This window comes from Varroa jacobsoni, unplaced genomic scaffold (assembly GCF_002532875.2).
Source record: "Varroa jacobsoni isolate VJ856 unplaced genomic scaffold, vjacob_1.0 scaffold_984, whole genome shotgun sequence".
In the NCBI taxonomy this organism is placed as follows: Eukaryota; Metazoa; Arthropoda; class Arachnida; order Mesostigmata; family Varroidae; genus Varroa; species Varroa jacobsoni.
Window position 1 is genome coordinate 217399 of NW_019213886.1, and position 19088 is coordinate 236486.

At 37.4% G+C, this 19088-nt stretch overlaps 1 protein-coding gene across 5 annotated transcripts in view; it reads left to right on the top strand.

The window, feature by feature from the left end:
• Positions 1-19088, top strand: part of LOC111265541 (protein turtle) — a 51315-nt gene that overhangs the window by 18135 nt on the left and 14092 nt on the right. For all 5 annotated transcript variants that reach the window (XM_022842311.2, XM_022842313.2, XM_022842314.2 and 2 more), the window contains exons 5-7: positions 9975-10250; positions 10742-10873; positions 11454-11612. In XM_022842311.2, the coding sequence (XP_022698046.1) occupies positions 9975-10250; positions 10742-10873; positions 11454-11612 (567 nt within the window). The remainder of the gene's footprint in view (positions 1-9974; positions 10251-10741; positions 10874-11453; positions 11613-19088) is intronic.

A 19088-nucleotide genomic window follows, 5' to 3' on the forward strand; every position in this document is an offset into this window, starting at 1 on the left:
GAGTGGACTATTTTTTGAGATGCCAGGGAACGTTAAAGACAGCATGTCTTCACTAAACACTGAGAAATATTATCCAGCTATTTTGAGTCATATGGAATTGGTCATACAAATAAAATCATTATCTTTATGTAAATAAGTTGCGACTGTACATGTTTGCATAATCTTGTTTGTAATAGTTAAAACGAATTAAACATAAAATCAAATTGTTTGATCACCTATTTAGTTCTATTCCCTAACACATTCCAGTTTTTTCAGTTTTCAATAAAACGATTTTCCAAGATTGTAGAGACAACGATGAAATGTGTGATAAAAACTGTTTTCTCTTGGCAAATGAACACACTTTTTCCAGGTTTCATCGTGTTGGAAGACCTCTGCAAAAGGTGTATGGAACTAAATTGAAGCTGCTGAAGTATAAATGAAAATCCCTCCTAAGATTTAATTGAAACAAAAATATCACCATCGTCTTGACTTAGATCTTCTAAGGTTGCTTGTTTTTATGCAGACAGGCCGTGTTGAAATCACACATATCAGTTTAATTGTATCTAAAAGGCTTTGTAAGGTTCTTATAATGAGGATTCTTAAGATCTACAATAATGCATTTGTAATGGAGTAATCGGAGCAAAATGCCTGTTTTTAAAAGAAAAGCTATAATCCTTAAAGTAGGTGGTATTTTATGACTATTTGAAGTCAGGCTGGCTGGATACAAGATCGTAAATATTCCACGATAGATCACATCACTCATAGAAAAGTTTGGTTTCAAATGGCACGAGCACATCTAGACAATACAAATAAGCAATATTCATCCTCAAAACTCTTCTCCCTTATAACCCAAAAAAACCTACTCCACGTAGCCAAATAATCAAAGTGGCCATAAAGAAATTTGCTCCTAGTCTGTTTTCAAAAATGTAGTGGGCCATGTGAACCTACAAAAGAAGAACGTTAAGTACAATTTTATTCCTGCGAAAATCCTTATATCTGAAAAGTGCTAAATTTTAGAACGCCGGTAGTTCGATTGTGTTTACTCTAGAGTCAATATCCAGTAGTTCTTGCTTCATCTAAGCCTATTTCACACTACAACATTTTGCTATTTATTAGCTCGGATGCCCATCCAAGGAGTAATCATTATTCTATGATCCTATAGCTAGACTAATACAAATAAAAAGCACTTTAGTTACAACTACAGCGCTTTCTACAGTTGTACACTCTATCGAGTAAAGGGCTTTCTTAAAAAAAAGATGAGGTTACTGTTGAAAAAGTATAAAGCGAATCACTCTAATTAAAATTCGTCAACTCAAATAATGAGTGGAATGTCGGGGGAAAACACAGAGAAGACATTTTTAAAAAAACTGCATCATAGTTGATTATTAGATAAGATAGGACGGCTAAAACAAGTATTTTATTGCCACAAGGTTTGTAGGGAAACCCTTGAAGATTTAATGAGGATCAAGCGAAGTTAGTTGCACGGACTCGAACTGACGTGCAGGTTAAAGTCTTTGTAGCAAGCATTATCAGGATAGCAGGGTTAGCGCCATTAACGGGTCTTATAACGGCGATTCAGGTGAAGCCTCATGCTTAGTGAATCAATATGGTATTATACGCCGGAAATTCTTTATAGTAACCTTGAGAGGGCATTATTATATACGTGGATGTCCTTTGCTATCAGTGCCGACAGGGAGTATACTGTATATAGATTTGTGTCCTGGATATCAAGCAAAGAGAAAGGAGCTCCTGTATCGCCACTACCTGAGTCGAAGACGAAACATATGTGCCTTTTGCTATTTTCCAAAGTCATGCAGCTTTGAAGCCGTATATTAACGCACACCAATTTATCGAGTGACCGTTAGCCGTAGCTGATAGCTGCATAGTGGACAACCTGGAAGGTTAAGTGGTTTGTACTCAAAAAAGGAATGATCTGTTATTCCAGATTGAAAAGATTGCTCTCTGTGCTGTCGGCCAAAACTTCGCCGATTTCGATATATTATATAAGGTACGTTAAACTGTCTAACGTCGTTCGCAGAGTACATGCCCTGTAACTCACTAAGAAAGGGATATCAGCTCAAGCCTAAGAAACCATGTTCAGATGTGGTGATTGCTCTTAATTATTCAATAAACACATTATATAATACCCCATCGTACGGAGATTCATGTATCCGTTATCTTGCTGAACTGACATAGTAAGATTCTATGAATCTCCTTAATCATGGTTTGTGTCGGGTGACTCTGTTCACGCAACTTCAACGACGGCGTTAGGTTGGTGAAACTACAACTCTTGTTCACCAGTTTTTGAAACGAGAAAATTTACCAACGACAAGAATGAGTTCGAGAACTTGAGATTTCCATGGGGTCCAGTCAGTCGAGAGATCTTACTTCCGTCTTTGATTCATGTATTACTTCTTTAATACATTGTATTCTGTTTGTTACTTTTAGCTACTTTTAGCGTTTGTTTACATATTTCAACATTTATCAATTTCGAAAGGTGTTTAGTGTTTTTCAAATAAATATTTTTGATTTTTCTACGAACCGTGTCTGTCAGTTAATAATTTATTAATCAGTTTTTAATCTCTATCTACTTTAAGTGGTTATAGAATATAGTCACGGTTGTTATCTTCATGAATGGCTTATTTATGGAGCGACTAAATCAGCGCATTTGAAAGTATAGTTCATCTACTTAAAAGCCCAAACTCGGAAAGAGAATTCGTAACCTGAATTAAACGTGTACACCATGCCTGTAGAGTAAGACTTTGAACGGTATGTTACGCTTAATAGTTAAGTAATATGTATGTTGTTTGATGATAGTCACAAAGCGGCAAATTAGGGACGTGAAGAAAAAAAAAGGTGAGATCTTCTTCACCAACACAGTACATATGTAAATGATATGGTTTTTTATTTTAAAAAAGTTGCACTTGTGACAGCAATCATTCCTTTACTTTTATGATCTCGCCTAGAAATGTATATTGTATAATGGCGACGGTTTCATGTCTAAGAGTAACGATTTGAGCAGAGATTCAGTCAGTATGTTTGCTGTAGCTCTCTCTTTTCGAGTAGCTTAGACCGGACGCTCATCTTATGAAGTTATCTGTGGTTATTATTTGAAATAAAGATAGAATCGTCTATATTTGATCATAAGAAAAATCTACATTTCTAACATTTGATTCATGAACTTCTAAGCCTTTTTGTGAAAGTTATTTTTGGGACCAACGAACAACAGACGTACGAAATGCGGTTCGAGCGTCGTGATCGTGTATCAGAAAGTTACGGACTCCTATCTGTGGATTAACGATACGAGTGATTAGTGTGATCTAAACTACGCGTATTTAAGTCAGTTTCGATTGCATCGCTTATGAACAGGTTGACGATAGCGATAGCGGCAAAAGTAGACTGGACCAAGCATTTCTTGTACACGTTGGTTCCTGTTCGGCTTTCAGCTGGTTAGCATTTCCGAGCTAAACAATTCGTTATTTGAACCTTTTCCACCGTAGCTCGACAGAACCAAGACCAACGCTGTCCACATCAACTGATCTGGAAACAGGGCTACTGGCGTTTACCTATCAGCGGAATCCGAGGGAAGACCAAAAGAGCATTTCCAAGAAATGTTAGTCGAGTGTCCGGTGTAGCTTGTTCTTCTTGCATATTTCGTAGGCCGCGTTTGAGGGAGTTTACAAGCCACCTAATTTGCCCATTAGAAAATTCATCCAAATAACATCGATCACAACAGCACGAGAACGTATCAAAAGGACAAATCGTTTCCAAGCGAAGCCACCGCTAAAGAACCACTGATAGGCAGTACCAAGCTCAACAGTTTGGCTAGGGTTCTGACAGTATTGACGATTGGAAGGCCGACTCGGCTTTACTACGCAACACCTTGAATCACCGTAGCCGTTCGCGAACACGGTTGGGGAGCTTCTAGAGAGGCCGGACCTCGAAGAGAAGTTGAAAATTACACAGTGAAATCGTGAAAGGGGTGCAACTCTAGCGCTCCTCCTCTCTCAAGGGCTCGACCATATAGATATCGTCATGCAAACGGAAACTTGCGTAATTAGCTTTTTCTATGTTACCGCGTTCCTATTCTGTGTACTGTTCTGCACTGAAGTGCAAAGAACTAAACCACCCTAGTGGAGGTATCTCCGTTTACAATAATCATAAGATAGACGATCTCATGTCATTGCTAGTGTAAAATGATGTCGTTGTTTTACGTGTCCTGTGATTGAGTCTCTTAGCAGCTTACGTTGGGCCGGCTGATTCGCTATGAACGTACACACTAGTGAAGAAACTTATCAGAGGACCTGTCCTGTTGTTCCTCTTTTCTTTTGGTCATTGTCGCTAACTTTAACGCCTGCTTGGACCTGCCGAACTCAAACCATATTACGGCTATAGGGTAAAGTTTTAGAGTGAAATCCTTCCCTGTCAGAAAGCGCAAACATCAGTGCTTACATACCGATGGCGACAGACCTTACTGTTCAAGTTGCACCTGTTATCAAAGACCAAGCTTTGTCGCAGTGTAAACAACGTCTATATGTAGGTAAGTTCCTGGAACGCACCCACAAGGATTCTTTGTACTTGACGTGGTCGAAACTTAAGCTCAATATTTAGTTGAAATTCTCCAAAGTACAGTACAGCTCCTTCGTCCTTCGCCTTCTTAAGCATAGTATTTGTAACCTTGCCCGAAGTGCCCAGATGATTTTCAGGCCTACAGTCGAGCAACAGTCTAATTTTTATTTTTTAATTTCTGCTTTCGAGACGATTTATACAAAAATGTATACACCACAAATGCAAGACTACCCTGAATGACTGGAAACCCGTTTGAGCGCCGGTACAGAACTCCAGCCATTCAAGTGACTAACGCATCCTGACAACTTAATTAGCTCCTTGACCCTCATAGATTATTTTTCGGAAAAATTTCCACCAAAAGTTATGGTACCACGCGTTGTACCATTTTCTGTCGTAATTTAGGAAGAAGCGATTTCGGTGCAACGCGATATACTTTAATAATATTTTATTGTGTGGGAACTGATGCAAGGTCTTAAAAGCCTAAGCAACAAGAAAGCCGACGGTTTAGATAGGGCCTGCAACGAGCATCTCAGATGCACTGTTAAATGGAGTATGTAAAAATATATTCAATACATTTTGCCATACTTTTAACTCAGTGGAGAGATGCCACTGTGTCAGTGATCCCTGAAGGAAAAGGCAACTCAACAACCTTTAATATAAAAGGGGATTAGCAACAAAAAGCTGTTGTTATAAGCTCCTTTCCTTTTTTCTGCTATTTACTACCTAAAAAGTTTAAGCAACCAACGCAGTAGCACGGATTGTGTCACCTATGAATGTGCTTAACCTACTCACTACGATTCTACAGCAGAACAGAATAACCATTGATGACGAAGTTGCAGAACTTCCGCCTTTCACATAAACAACTGGCTTGAGACAACCTTAACCTACGTTTATTCTCAATATTGCTGAAGGGCCTTCCTGATCATATAAAAAGACGAAAAAGTTAGTTGAGGTCATATTATATGCAGACGACTTAAAGATATACTGGTCGTACAGGTTTAAGTGCAGCAAGCCCCAGCCTGGCCCACGTGGCATTTACAGACCTAACCTGACCAAGACAGAGACGATGGAATTTAGAAGGAGAGGCAGGACAGCGGTTATTAGCACTTTGTCTCGTCTGGTCGCCTCTGGTTTAGGTTAATCGGTTTTCATACTTAGAGTCGCACTTTTTCACAAACGGCAAAAGTTTCATTGCTCGTGTCACTGAAAGGTTCAAGAAAACAGTATTTGTCTCAGGGGCGATCAAATCGCCTTATCGATTACCGCTTTCAACCGTTGTTAGCTTGTTTGGCCCCAAAGTAGCCCCGATCGCATTTATGAGATGCGAGTCAGTCAGAAAAATCTTACTAACCTCGAACATCTAAATACTGTCAAAGTTCCTTTCGCCACACAAGCGCTGAGACTAGACATAAGAATCCGAAATCGCCTCGCATATTTCCTAGCCGGATTGTCATTGCCGTCCGAAAGCATACATCATCGCTTCGAGCTCTTAGCAACGGAGTTTTCGAGACCTTACTTTGGAATTATGGGAAAAAATTCGCGGAAATTAATGAATTTTTTTTGCGTCTGGTGCAATGGGGAACAACACGTGGAAAAGGGCAAACCGGCTAAACACACAAGGCGTCATTTGTTTTGTTGTGCATATTATCCACCGTAGATTCTGCATGAAACAAAATTTCCTTAAACCTGACGATCCATGTAGGGGCTCCAAATGCGGAAGAAATGGTGATAGGTCGTATCACTCGTAGTCCTCTAGTACATTATTAGGATATCTACGAAGTTTTTCAAATTAGTTTAAGAAGATTCATATAGCCGATATGATGTAAAGTGTTTGAAATGGTTCTATATACTTATATTTGTATATATACGAATATTATGTTATTAATCTGGACACATGCAATTTTTGACCACTACCACCAAAAATGAATAAATAAAATTTGATGTGTTAATTTGCTCATTCAATTGAGCATGAATTTGGATGTACATTGGGCTTCTTGATTTGAGACCAACGCCCCTGAATTACCGTAATGACCAAACTGTCCCCGGAAAATGAGGACATTTTCAACACTCTGATATGCAAAATGACGATGCGAGCATTCTGCAGCAACCATTACTGAATGTTAAAAAGGTAGCGGAACAGACCATTCATGTAAGAATGAAGAACCAGCTTCGATGCTGTGCTAGTTGAACCGGACGAGAGGAAAGGAATCTACGAAATTTAGGTAATCAGAAGCAAATAACCGTGATAACTTTGCCTTCAGGTCTTACATCGACTTATCGCTATGCGGTTACGGGAAGTGACTGAACCATACTGAACAGTCGGATCAATAATTATACTAACGAAAATCATACCTGAGTAGGTTAGTGGGTGATATAGTTTTTTAGACGAGAACATGACCCCATTCGCGAAGATTGTTACGAGCGGGCAGGGTAGATCGTTCATATTGATTTCCGATTTGCGAATACTGACAGCGAAAATCTTGAATGCAGAGTGGGTTTTTGAGAACCATCGGAAAATTTATGAACGTTTATTGCGCCGATGTTTATACTACTGCAACTACTACGCAATAATAATAAGCAGCTTCGGGTCGCACTGAATGAATGAACAGCCGCCCGAGGAAGCTCACGCATGCACGAAATGAACATTCCGTGACGGTTGAGTAGCTTCTTGATATTTTTGGGTCATGGCATATTGGTAATCGCTCCAGCTTTGTCAAAATTTAAGTGATGACCGTCTTTATCATGGACGACGCTTAAATACTTTTAACTTGCATATGCACATTTTTCCAAATTCAAGCAGAGTTCGTACCTAGCTATCCGTTCTGACAACGTTAGTACGAGTGCTAACATACAGTGTGTCGTCTAAATAGGCGGTGGTGCCCGATAGTCCTGCAATTAATAAAAAACGGTTTGCTAGAAAATACCCAGTGCAAGGATAGCTTGCTACAGCAATACAGGTCTTTTGGATTGTTGATTCTCAACAGGTTCCGGAAATCCTTTCCAACCTTAGTTTGCGAATACTTCTCACGTAAAAAGGACAATATTTGCATTGCAATTGTCTTTTTCATAAAAATGAATTTCTAACTTGAATTGGAGTTCTAATTATGTAAGCTGCTGTAAGACTACGTATTGGACGACATACTATGAAGCTTTGTTGTAAGAATAAGCAAATGGATGACTATACAGGGTGATAATGAGTTGCTCTACGTACAATTAATACAGAAAAGAACTAGATGTGTTTATAGTTATTTATGTACAAAAAAGAACAGCAATAATTTAGTGTGTTTATTATTTTATAATAACAGCCTCAGATCACTGGTTATTTCGTCATATAAGGGTCTATTCATGCAAGAAAACTTGACAAAAATGATAAACGAATTACTCATATGTCAATGTTACGCGTGTATATGCTTATGTCATGTAGTCTAGCGCCTGTATTTTTACTTCTGACATCGAAACGAAACTCTCTTTTTGATGCCCTTCTCTCGCTTCATCTTTCCATGATAGATGGACTGCTTAGGCATTCTATGCTGATAGTAATTGCGTGAATTGTTTTTTGAACGCCCCACACGAGTTTTATCTGTCCTGGACTCAGCTCGTGGGAATCTTCACTTTGCTTCTTCATTTACAAACTCGTGACACATGCTTCAAATAGTCTTATACTGAGTCAAATATAAACCCATTGTCCGTGCCGGTTTGCTCAAAGCTTCCGTAGTTACAGTAACTTGCACTTCCATTTTAAGTCTTGGACTATGGTGGGCTCCTCTGTGACGTATTTCCCAAACCTTTTTTAATAATAATGCATGATTTGAAAGTTGAGTAAAATTTTTGATCTGCTTAGTAATCGTGAACAAACGATTTAGCTATTTATGTTTCGAAAACGGCACCTCGAAAAGGAAAGCTACGGTGTCATGATCTGTATTAATCGTATGAACCTAAGTACTCTACTTGATTATTTTGTAAGCAGGGTGAACAGTTCCGCTCTATCTCTCAATTTTACAGCCCTGGGTTGTCCAAGACAAGGGGATGTAAGTCAAAGACTTGGAGACAATGGGATCCGTTAAAAGCTAACCTTAACACCACGTCTCCCGAAGTTGGCGAAAAGAACGGTCAGTGAGGCGATTGGAAATGCGGCATCCGTTGTGAGTGCAGACCTATTGGAGACATTTATAGTTCAGCTGTTAACTAGATTTTTAAGGGAAGGAACACCACACCCAGCCAAATATATTATAGCACTAGGCGCTGTCTCGAACGGTAGGCGAGAGCCTTTCTTATCTTTCCCAGATAGTTCCCAGATAGGCTCGAGTTCGCACTATGAAGAATTTTTAAAGGGCGTCAAGTGGTTTATCAACCAGATAGTTTTGAAGGACAGCTCTCAAAGCCTACATGACCAGTTTTCCTGTTCTTTCAACTACCGCAAATAAGAGCTCTGTGGAGCTACGGTCGACATTGGCAACTGGCTTTACCAAGGTCGGGATCGGCTTGGTTCAAAGGGGAACCAAACAGCTGCAATAGCTGACAACACCTGAAAATCAGGTGTTCCACATAAAAGTTCAGAATACTGTGCATGAGCATAGCACGTACTGGCGGGATCGTTTCTAAAGCGAAACATTCTACGGTGGTTGCTGCCGATTTGTACAGCTGTGGGGTTGAGGATGTCGAAAGAGTGCATGGGATATGCAAATATCAGGGTACTCGAGAGGGGTACTCGGGTACTTTCGTGTTGGTTCTAGAAAGTACTGGTTGGTTAAAAAAAATGGTAGATCCATGTGGCTGGAGGTATGCAGAGCTTGATATCTATGTACAAGATATAAAAAAGCTGAGGCATTTGTGACAGCGAAAATGAGTCCAACAACCAAAAACGAAAACTCTGTGTAGAAGACGGCGGCATGTGAAGTAAGATTTCGTGGATTTTGCGCAATACAAGTGATCAGATAACCACGTCATAAGAGATCTGGCCCGCGTGTCGCAGAGTAATACAAACCATGTTAAGACGCATGTGTGCATTACGATGCATCTCAGTAATATGTTGATTCTTAGGCATGTCTGTCACTCCTGAATTAGAACACAGCACTGCTGCTCGAATAAATCGCATTTCTGCAAAGGGTCGTGCTATAACAGTAAAATATAAAGAGTGTTAAATTTAAACAAAATTAAAAAAATGAAGTATGAAGTGCACCACAAACAGGGTGTGCATACGCATATTTTTAAATACGTCTCTCAGGTACGAGTCCTGAGCAATCCTTTTGCATCAGGAAAAAATGAGATAGCTAAACGTGATATGTGTGTCTTTGAGCTTATATTAAATAATATCTACCTAAAATATGTACATGAAATGTGTTGTTGTTGTTGTCCTAATGAATAAGTTGTTTCTCCCAATTGTTTCTTCTACTATTACGTATCGTTAAATTTATCGCCCGTCGTAGTTCGTCCTTTATCTGTATGGATCGAAGGAGAGCAGCGTCCACTTTCAGCTGGGAAAGCGGTTACATTAGAATGTCGATCTTCCGGCTCACGACCACCAGCTCTTATTGAATGGTGGAAAGGCGGGATTCGTATGAATTCTACGTCACACAATGACACTAGTGTCCTAACATTTGTGCCCACTGCCGAGGACTCTGGGAAGCATCTATCATGCCGAGCAGAAAACTCATTCATAAGCAACAGCCGGATTGAAGATGGATGGAAAATTGAAGTGTACTGTAAGTATTAGTTGATATGTTATGACCGGAATGGAATGAATTTTTTTTTACCAAAGTTGAGCAATAACAAATAGAGCAGATGAAAACATGGCGAATTGAGCTTTAAATCGAAATCCGAAAACGAAATCGTTAATGTTAGCTGATGTGAATATTATTTTTTAATAGAATTTACTATCGCCACATTTATATTATAGGAAAATATAATAAAAAAACGGACAAGATTAAAACAATACATACTTAACGTATGCCAAAAAGTTAATCGCCGATCTATTGTATTTTTTATAACTGTACTTATTTTACAACAGGAAGGTCAATGGCTTGGGGTGACCCGGATCGGGTCTGAACTATTTAAAATAAAATTTCGGGGGTTTTAATGTGTGATAGCATTACGTCAAAAAAAGTCTGAGCCTCCTGGACGACAACAAGTTTTCGTTGAGTAGACCCTTAAATTTCCGTTTTTCACCCGTTTGAACTTATGTTGCCTACTTCAGATATTCCTATTCTTACTCTTCGTTTGGGAAGCAAGCTCAGGCACCAACACATCCAAGAGGGCAACGACGTGTTCTTTGAATGCGACATTCGAGCTAACCCGTTAGTCAATGATATTGGCTGGCGTTTTGAAGGTAGGAATTTCTTTTCTGTTTCCTAAGTTGCATCCCCGTAAAGAATTTTGCCCCCTTCAGCAATATATAATTCTCGTTTTACAGTTCTAGACATAGGATGATTAAAGAATTTTGTAAACATATTAGGAAGTTTTTCATCTTTAATAGTAAACCATTCATTCCTAGCAATATTCTGTGCTTGTTTTTCTGCAAGAGAGCAGATTTCGTAACACGCCGCCGAAATAGCCGGTGGTGTTTTTTTCATCATCAAAAATTCATAGAAAGATGATGTTCTTCTTTACGTTTACCATTATTCAGTAATGCATATTCCATGGATACGCTCCTAAAGGTTTACAAACATCAAGAGTTATTTGAGCGTAAGATTTTCACAAGGTTCATTTTACTCAAGAACTCAATACAACATTATTGATTATAGTAAAAGTGTTTTCTGCAAAGACTTCCAAATATAATCGTATCTGAATCAGTGATTACCTATAGGATATTAATAGGATGAATAGGCATATTCATTCAACACGAAATATTATTATATAAATCCATATCGGTAATAATAAGTGCTTACAAGTGTGGCCTACGTCTACAGGAAAAGAAGTTAACACTAATACGTCAGCAGGGGTGATCGTGAGCAATCAAAGCCTCGTTCTTCAAAAAGTGGATTTGCGCAATCGGGGAAGGTATACCTGTACAGCGGCTAATGCTCAAGGTATTGGAGAGAGCAATGCCGTCGTGCTAAAAGTTCGATGTAAGTTTCTATTTTCGTTCATCACAATGTGAATATGCGGGTCTTCCTTATGTACAGCAAAATAACTTACAGACCTTTTATTAGCCGTCCATATTCGCTTATAGTTGGAACATATAAGGAACATTACTTTGATACGTTCATGTAGCCTTGCACACTCAGATAAAATTTTAACAAACAAAGAATAACATAACTTTGAAACATGTAAAAAGTTCACATAGTATACTGATTATATGGTCTTCAAAAAATAATCGTCCGTGGGATTGGAAAGCATTTACTTTTATTTTCTTCATAAAATGTTGTTTTTATTTATTGAATTTGCACTAGTCTACTTTTAGTATTTTCTCCTTTACGTAGGAACAACAGCGCCACACCAATGTCAGTCGAAACTAACCACTAAGTTTCCAAATATTTCCAAAGTAATTTATTCACTTGAAATACTCTAGCATTATAAATAAGATACTCCGAAATTATGATAGGTTTAACACCAGCATGGTACGGCCTCGTGATTGCTTTATATTTGCATTTTTTCAAAATGCCTGGAACATTCTATCACCCATCATATTTTTGCTAATCAGATGTACTTCATTACCACTTACTTTTGCGCGAATCTTTAAGTGTATAAATGGGAAACATCACGTAATTTTTGCATTTTTTTCTGTGGCAGGATTTATGCGCACAAATATACTTCTAGCGTTGGATGTATTACTTAGGCTTTCTCTGTTCTGTGGCAAAGGCGTACGCACGCGTCTTCTCCACTTAGAGAGCGCTCACAGTTTACCACCTATTGTAGTACATTATATGTACTATTAGATATCTTTTGATGCGTTTATTGGAATTACTGAGCTGTTGTTTCTTTCTTAGCACTTTTTCCTTCTATGCGGTAATAGAATATTTGTATTGCAGTAAATATTGGGTGACGTTTAAAGTTTTTATGCGTGATATATTTTTTTATATTCCTGGGGGTTCGTGTACGTACCATGGTAATGGATTTTGTGTGCGAGTAATTTTGTTTTTCTAAGGCTATAATTAATTCAGTAAATATTCTAGTTAGCTGTTCAGAGGTAAGTACTGCTACGAACTTTCGAACTGTTCTTCTATGTGTTGCAATGATCCGCTTTGATCATACTCAAATTTTGTGGGAAACCAAAAAATATACTTGTTTCAATCAATAAGTGTCCAGTTTTTTAGTTTTGTCTAACAATTTTCTAGGAAGTCTTGTTTATCGGGCTGCTAGCCTACTAACTAGATTAATGTATTGTGGGTTCGGAAACAGTGTAGTCAGGTTGCCAGGTTGGTTCGCCGAATGCTAAAGTACATTGTAAATTGATGCTACTATTTATCTCGGGGTAGCCACCATAATTCACCTGATGCAGTTCTCGTAATATCTCTAAAGGTTTTCGAATCTTCCAAATTCTCCATATTCTGGGAAATATTAGACTGTGTAAGGCCACTTTGAAGTTGAATTACCCTTAAATGAGACTAGAACGATGACTTAGTATGCGTTTCAGGTCTTTTACTTCATTTTCTACACACTTGTCCCAGTGTTTTTGGACGGCTATATATCTACCATTCTCATTCCTATATGAAATTCCTCTATCTATGGCTTTTTAAACTGAATCGATAGCAAGATATGCTTGGCCACTAGTTGCCTGTATAGAGAGCTTTATACTTACATGGACTTAGATCGAGTGAACAAGCAGATCGAAGAAAACGACGCATATTCCTCTACCCAGTACAATTAAGGCATGGTGAATAGGTCTGGCTTTGTCATCAAGTAACCAGGCTACGTGTTTTTCACTGCCATGAGTTTCTTGAGGAATTTGAAATAGTGCCAGCGGTCATTGCGTCGTTTTCGGCGAATATCTCATAGTATCAAACGTCCCTAATGCTCATTGCTAGTAGTATGCTTACTTACGCGATTACTATAGGAACTATTTCTCTTTAGAGCGACGTCATTCCCTCACTTTGTTTTTCTTCGACTTGTGGTAAAGACCGAACCATGTTTCCTTAAGGTGACCGCATGCTCCAAACATACTTTTCTTTGAGTTCTACAAAATCGCACGTAAAATACACCATATTCAATCCATGGAGAATGATTTTTTACTCAGTTTCCTTACTTTTAGCATTTTAATTTGAATTCTGTAACACGCTGAATATGTAATACCAGTATTGACCGACAAAACCCTTATACTTCAAACTCTGCTTCCGTGAAAAGGCCCTTCGATTGCGGAAATGCGTTCTTGTGTTTCGGATCCGCTTTTCTCCTCTCTGGTCTTCAGCATTCCAGTCTCCAATATGGAAACGTTCTCATAATTCACGTAGCGTCAGCTTAAAGCCTCCTCTAATATCTTCACCAACCTTTGATGACTTTACACAGATTGTATGGCCTTCGAGAAAAAAAAATTTCAGTTAGCGTTCATCTTCAAGACAAAGAGATGTATTTCGTTTTCAGCTAATTTATCTTTAAACTCAATCGGTTTTCACTCATATTTTCTGTAAACCTGTAGTATATACCAGCCGACTTTGTGTATTAGCCGACACGTAATTATCTAATTTCCACTGGATTCAGCTATAATAGCCTAACAGTGTTTTTAGTACAACTGGAACATTACGCTGCATATGGCTTTCTTCCGCTGTCAGATTAGCCGTTTTGTTCATTTCTTCCAGGCATCAAAGTGCTCTTGCAATTCAGATCTTAACTCGCTCATACGTTTCTGCTAGGTCAATAATGCAGGCAATGTGATATTCAAATATTTTGCTTGATTTACATTCTTAGTTGTGAGGCAGTCACACGAATGTATTGATCGTTTTTCTAAAGTTTAGTTTTTTGTCTTTCTACGAACCTGTTCATTTTATGACAGGACATCGTATTTTTTTTTATCTGTTCAAATGTCTCTTGACTTGTAAACAGGTTATTAATGTATGTCGCGTTATTGATGTTGCACTTTCTTGAGGAGCGCCCTAACCAAGACGGCATATTTTTAACATTTTCCTCTTTAATATTTTTTTTTATCAAGATATAATTCGAGAACCCACAGGGCTGCGCCACAAACCCTTATTCTGTCAAATTCGTTGAGGAACCATCTTTTTAGCATTGCGTTAAAAACATGTAAATCTGAAAAAACGACAACTGCAATTGCAGTTTTCTTTGCAGGTTCTGAAATTTTCGGTTATTGGAAGAACTGCTTTTGTAATGTCTAAATTGTTATACTATCAGACGCTTGATAAATTTGTTGATGATGGTTAGGCATGAAATAAGTTGGTACTGTAAGTGATTTTCAAGCCGACCGTGCGCACTTTACAGTATTATCCAAAAGGAATACCAGAGCCGAACAGTAAGGCACCTCAGGCAAAGACTTCCGCAAAAAAATGTTTGAAGGCTGCCGCTTTTGTACGTCATGCTGTGATCTAGCCCCTAGTGAAAATGAGCTTTCGCAGATATCGTGCAATTTTTCCGTATACGAATACGTTTTTTAATGGTATTGATGGCTCGTTACTCCAACGAGACGCTTTCCCGTTTTTAAGCTTTTAATAAGAATTTTTAGCTTTTCTAGATTTGGATCAACAAATCAGTTTTCTCAGCTCCTAGTGAATAATTATATATTAGGTTTTCATGTTTGATCCACGCTTATTATATCTGCAGGACTTTTCTTCGGTGGCTGAGAAATAACAGTAACACTGCATTGCTTTTGCTGTAAATAATTCGATTACAATATAATGACATAGTTTGGTTTTTAACTTCACGTGCAGCACGTATAAAGTGCCTTTCGAATTGAGAGGATGCGGCAAAAGTCAATTGACAATTTGAATCTTTAGTTTACATCGGGGGTGTACATTTTACACGCATGGCAAAGTAGTAGATGCTGTAAATACGTAAGTAAAAAAAAAGAAACTGTCTAAAAACAATTTGAAAAAAAAAGGGTTTTGCTCCACCCTGTACATATATACATTTACCAAAATCGTATAATTTCCTCAACTTCGTTTCTGTGCTATCCATGTTTGTTATAGCAGACAAATAATCAGTGTACTGATGACGCAGTCCAGTTTTCGTTTCCTGGATTCTGGTATATTTTTAAATATCCAAGGTTTTAATGCTATGTATTCTACAGCTAGATGCCTTCCACAACTTCTTACTTTATAATTGATGTTGCTGTCACAGTCCTTTTCTCCCAAAAGATTCGTCATATAGCTATTAAATTTAATAATAGTATTTTATTTTCCTTATTATTTATTCATATTTCATTACACAAATTGTGTGCCAGTCCGGAAAAGCCTGGACATCATAAGGGACGTATCGCCTCTTCTCAGTTTTTACAAGCAAAACAAGTATTTTCTTAGCGCAAAATAGCAGAGATTTAGGGGATTCATAAAGCATGGATTTATCCAAAAAGTTCCATCACAGACCCACACATTTCCGTATCCAAAAACGTCCTACTTCAGTCCCATCATAAGCAGACAATTGTACAAGAGGAGCGCTAAAGTATCAAACTGAACTTCTCAGCTTCAACTTCCAAGAATGCTTTTTATGTTCATTAGGCTTTCGCTACATTATTTTTGGGAGATTTTGTTTTGAGTGCCAAACGTTTAGTACACGTAACATCTTTGACTCATACATTTTTGTGCTAATACGAAACACAATATGTTAGACTGTGTTTAAATGATGCATAGAAAAAAGTACGTGTATCCTATTGTATCAGACTGCCTATATTGTAGAAAAATACACAATTGCATAGCGCAATTTAACATGAAACTACTTTGGGATGTCGATTTGAGAATGTTATAAATTGCCATTTACATTGGGTTCAGTTGCAGTTTTGAAAGTTTCATGGTATTTGATGCTAGTCTCCTTATTTTTAGTCTAGAAAAACATCAAATAAAGTTAGAGTAAACTAATGTAATGATGTACTTTAATCAGTACCAAAACATCTTCATTGACTGAAGTTGATTTTAGTTTTCTATTGTAATACAACTTAGTGCATAGTTAATTTAAACTGTCTTGCATCGAGAAACGTATACGTATTGTCTACTATTTCCTTGTTGTTTGATGAAAATGCAATATTATTAATCACCTTCGGAAATCTTACAACTTAATAGTGTGAATAATTGTTTTATGATCATAGACATAAGAATCGAGAGACTAAGGTTTAGATCGATCGTAAAGCTTCAATGTTGTTTTATGTAGATTTTGTAGTATATTTTATTTCGGAACCCAGAAGAACAAGCAGAATTATATGCTGGAAAACCTTGATTCCGTTTTCGTAGTCTTGGATTTACAACAAATGATACTATAACAAGGACCATCCGTGGGTTAAAAATTGACTTTAAACAGAAATAAAATAGAATTTTTGAACGCATATGTCAACCACACGCCGGCCCTTTTTGTCCGTCCAAAAGAAAAATTTACTGAATACTACATTAGAATTGTATATATATTCATTTATACTTTAATTTCTTCTGCTTAGCTAAAAGACAGATTTTGCTTATATTAACCATGCTTGAGCGTCCGTTTAAAAGATTTTTTATGGTGAGAATGTCGTTTTAAAATTGTAGCTAGAATTCGTTAATTAGAATTAGGAATTGAAATGGGGATACATTAAATAATAATAATAATAGAAACGTTGTAATATCCTATATTGTTGATTCGACTTTGGTGATTCTGGAATTTTTAACCATGAGGAAGCGTTTTTACTGCCTTAATAAAAAACACGAACCCTTTCTTTTCTGTACTTCTTATCTGAAACGGTAATAGAAAATCACGTTACTATCTTTTTCTGATACTCTTTAACATTAAAAATTGAGTAGGATATATGACCTAGTTTTGTAGATGAGCGACTGTCACTGCAGGAAGCTCTCGTGCATATAGATACAACATAAGAGCACATCATTGATTTCATACACTTCCATTGATTGCTAGAGTTTGACAGTCTTTCTGTGAGTGTGTTCGCTACATACCCGTGAGTTCTTTGTAATACAATGTAATCAGTCTCTTAATTGTGGGGGAATATGTGGGAGAATGTCACCAACATCCAGTGTAAAGACACATCCGTCGCGAGAAAAACCGTTTTTTCCAAATCAAATAATATCAGTAATAGGTAAAAGAAGCTAAATCCCTGATTTCCGTGATTTTTTCGACATTTTACGAACGATTTATTGCCCTTAAGGATGTCAATAGTAGTTTCGACATTCTTCATAAAGTTTAGCAAGTTAGGAAGTCAATAAATTTAGAAACAAGTAAAATGTTACTTTTACAAGATAAGCATATCTCGCGCAACTCGAACGTTTTCTAATTTTTCGACGTATTTATCTGAATGAATATACTGTTACCATATTTAAAAGTATTCACAATTTTTTTTCACTCCCGGTGGCTTTCCTGAAGGTCGAGTAAAACTCGAGTCTTGAACCGTCCTTTATGAGTATTTAGCACGTCTTCAGTGCCTGCACAGCTTAGCATTAATACCCCTTCTAATATACTACGTGACTTACCGAAGATGTTAAATAACGGCTAGATGTAAAGCGTAGTGATTATGCATCAAAGCATCTTAGGTGGACTGGTGTAAATAATAAGGTGTATATAGATTTATCTCGATTTTGACATCTTCGATTTGGGTGGTCTAATAAGAGTAGATGTGCCACATTAGGTTTTAATCGATTCCGTTTTAGTGTTTTTATATGCTTGAACATACAATCTGCTCTATTTGTTTTTTCATCGTGTATGGCTTCACATGCATGTTGAATGACCTATCGACACAATCTGTCTTGTACATACTTTTTGGAGACATTTGCTTGGGCTACACTAACTTTCGCGCAATGACTGCAAAGAGTACTTACCACAACTTTACCTGCATCTGCATAATCTAATTTTAAGGAAAAAACTACCTAAATGCGCTTACCATTTGAGTAGGATTACATTTAGCAATCGATCGATATAAACTTTGAATTATATATATATATAACGAATTATATATTATATTGAACACAACGAATTAAAGAATCACGAATGTTTTGTTAAAAAGCTAAAGAAGAAGGACTATTGTTCGAGAATTTATTGATGAATCTTCCAGAAGCTTGCTAAATTCTCATGCTTTGTCATAGGTCTTGCTAAAAACTGTGCTCATTTGTCTTTTCTTTGTTAACCGCATTGAGCGAACCGATTCTCTCAGCTTTTGTTAAGTTATTCTCTTATGAACAAAGGTTTGTCTTCCTTGTTCCTTCCTAAATTCCTAAGAATGTTTTACAGCTTTTACGGTAGTTACTCCATTCCTTTTGCCATTGTCAACTTGAATGTTCCATAACCCTTTTCAACACCTTTATTGCCGTTGCTAAGTGAAAAGCAATTTCTGTTTATTATTTCTTACGAGTGTCTAAACTCCCTTCATTTGACATCTACATACAGCATTATATTAGATTAAGAGGAAAAAAATTTTACGTATGTGTCTTTCGCTTATTCAATTGATGCGTGGTTGCAATTTATTACCA